The sequence below is a fragment of the Ammodytes marinus genome (genome assembly GCF_949987685.1).
Source record: "Ammodytes marinus genome assembly, contig: scaffold_40, whole genome shotgun sequence".
NCBI lineage: Eukaryota > Metazoa > Chordata > Actinopteri > Uranoscopiformes > Ammodytidae > Ammodytes > Ammodytes marinus.
The window spans coordinates 230,001-232,500 of NW_027648104.1; the positions used below are offsets into that span (position 1 = coordinate 230,001).

The 2,500-nt window shown below is 48.6% G+C and overlaps 1 protein-coding gene across 1 annotated transcript in view; it reads left to right on the plus strand.

Moving 5' to 3' along the window:
- LOC307271047 (band 4.1-like protein 3) overlaps positions 1–2,500 on the plus strand; it is a gene marked incomplete at both ends in the record, with an annotated part of 27,413 nt that overhangs the window by 20,383 nt on the left and 4,530 nt on the right. Inside the window, one exon of the mRNA XM_080054924.1 lies at positions 283–591. Coding sequence (XP_079911050.1) covers positions 283–591 — 309 coding nt within the window. The remainder of the gene's footprint in view (positions 1–282; positions 592–2,500) is intronic.

Genomic DNA, 2,500 nt, shown 5'->3' on the forward strand with positions numbered 1-2,500 from the left:
CACACACATGGAAAAGCGGGCACGTGTATTTTGTTAAGCTAGACAGGTTTTGTATGTGTGTCTCTGTCTGTCTGTCTGTCTGTCTGTCTGTCTGTCTGTCTGTCTGTCTGTCTGTCTGTCTGTCTGTGTGTGTGTGTGCGTGTGTGTGTGTGTGTGTGTGTGTGTGTGTGTGTGTGTGTGTGTGTGTGTGTGTGTGTGTGTGTGTGTGTGTGTGTGTCTGTCTGTCTGTCTGTCTATTTCTGTGTGTTTGTTTTGATGTCTTGCGGGTCCGTGACTTCTCAGCCAATCGGAGAGAAGAGTTTCACTTTGGGGCGGAGCTACGACACCGCGTCCGGCAGGGTGATCACCATGACGACCGGTGGTGACGACAGCCCCAGTGTCACCATGGCTACGGTCAGAATCATCCCTCTGTCCACCGCCGATGACCTCATCACTAGTGGACCGCTCGTCATGATCCAGGAAGTGAAAACCCCGACGTCGCCGACCGAGCCGCCGCCCACTTTGTGTGATGTCACTGTGACCTCATCGCTGACGCCTCTGAGTCCTCCTCCAAAGTCTCCGAGCGGCAGGACGTCTCCTTATATGGCCGTGGTACGATGGTCGCCACGGAGACTGTTGTGTTCAGTTTAAATTGGAGTCAAAATGAGTATGAGTAGGACGTTAGTATGGCTTTCCGAACACAGCCTTGCTAAACTCTGCTTCTCCCAGACGCTGATCACTTCCTGCTTCTCATCCCTGCGCTGTGATTCGCTGGCTGCTGAAGGCTTCTTCCTGTTCCTTTGCTCTGATTTGATTGGTTCCTTTGAAGCAGCTGCTGGGTCCTGATTGGTCGATCTCTTGATCATTGATGTGACCGTGGCTCAGGTGGTAGAGCGGGTCTGCCAGTGATCCGAGGGTTGGCGGTTCGATCCCCGCACTGCCGCTTGTGTCATAGTTGTTGTGTCCTTGGGCAAGACACTTCACCCACCTTGCCTCGTGTGAATGTCGATAGTTAGCTGCTGCTATCGGTGTGTGAATGTGTGTGTCCCTGGGCAAAGAGACACTGAACCCTAAATGACTCCTGATAGTTAGCTTGCACCCTGCGTGGTAGCTGCTGCTGCTATCGGTGTATGAATGTGTGTGTGAATGGTAACGTGGGAATGGGAACAGGTCTCCCTTGAAAAGAGTCTCCGGTCTCAATGGGATTTACCTGTCGCCATGGAGACTCTGTAGTGTTCACTTCCTGCTTCCCATCCCTGCCCTGTGGTTGGCTGGCTGCTGGCGGCTTCTTCCTGTTCCTTTGCTCTGATTGGTTTCTTTGAAGCAGCTGCTGGGCTGTGATTGGTCGATCACTGGCTCATTGATGCTGTAGGAGACTTCCCTGATCCAATGGTTACATCATCTGTTTGGCAGTGCCAGTAAACTAATGCGTAGCTTAGCAGGAACAACAACAAGCCCCACCCAAACACCCTGGCTAACTTAAGATAAGATAAACTTTATTCATCCCAGCAGGGAAATTCAGATGCTACAGCAGCAGCCAGCATACACAATATACACAACACAACACAACACAACACAACACAACACAACACAACACATATAGGCCTACGTACATATCCCACCTCTACAAAAAAACATGAGCCCACAATACACATAGCCAATGTTCGATTAGTGTATAGCTCATTTGCATATTCAAATTCATTTTCAAAGAAACTTGTAATACAAAACATTTAAATTTTCATGGATACTTTCATTGTGTAAAGTTTCATTTTGATAGGATTAAAGGAAAATAATAGCCCTATTGGGATTTATTGGTGTCTCGCCTTATTGGCACACACCTCGGATTGATGAGAATTAAACATATTCCTCAACTAGGATTTCTTAGGACTTTTAGTATGTTGTTCTGGACACCTCATAGAAATTATCTGAGCTGAAAAAAAATTATTTTAGAATGAGTCTGTCGTAAAACGCTGTTTTGCCTGGACTAGTAGGTAAAACAGTGTTTTTGTATCTGTCCTTTCTGCAGCTTAGCAGGAGGAACAACAATCCCCACCCAAACACCCTAACACCCTAACACCCAAACACCCAAACACCCTAGCACCCTAACACCCAAACACCCTAACACCCAAACACCCAAACACCCAAACACCCAAACACCCAAACACCCAAACACCCAAACACCCAAACACCCAAACACCCAAACACCCTAACACCCAAACACCCTAACACCCAAACACCCAAACACCCAAACACCCAAACACCCAAACACCCAAACACCCAAACACCCAAACACCCAAACACCCAAACACCCTAACGCCCAAACGCCCAAACGCCCAAACGCCCAAACGCCCAAACGCCCAAACGCCCAAACGCCCAAACGCCCAAACGCCCAAACACCCAAACACCCAAACACCCAAACACCCTAACACCCAAACACCCAAACACCCAAACACCCAAACACCCAAACACCCAAACACCCAAACACCCAAACACCCAAACACCCAAACACCCAAACACCCAA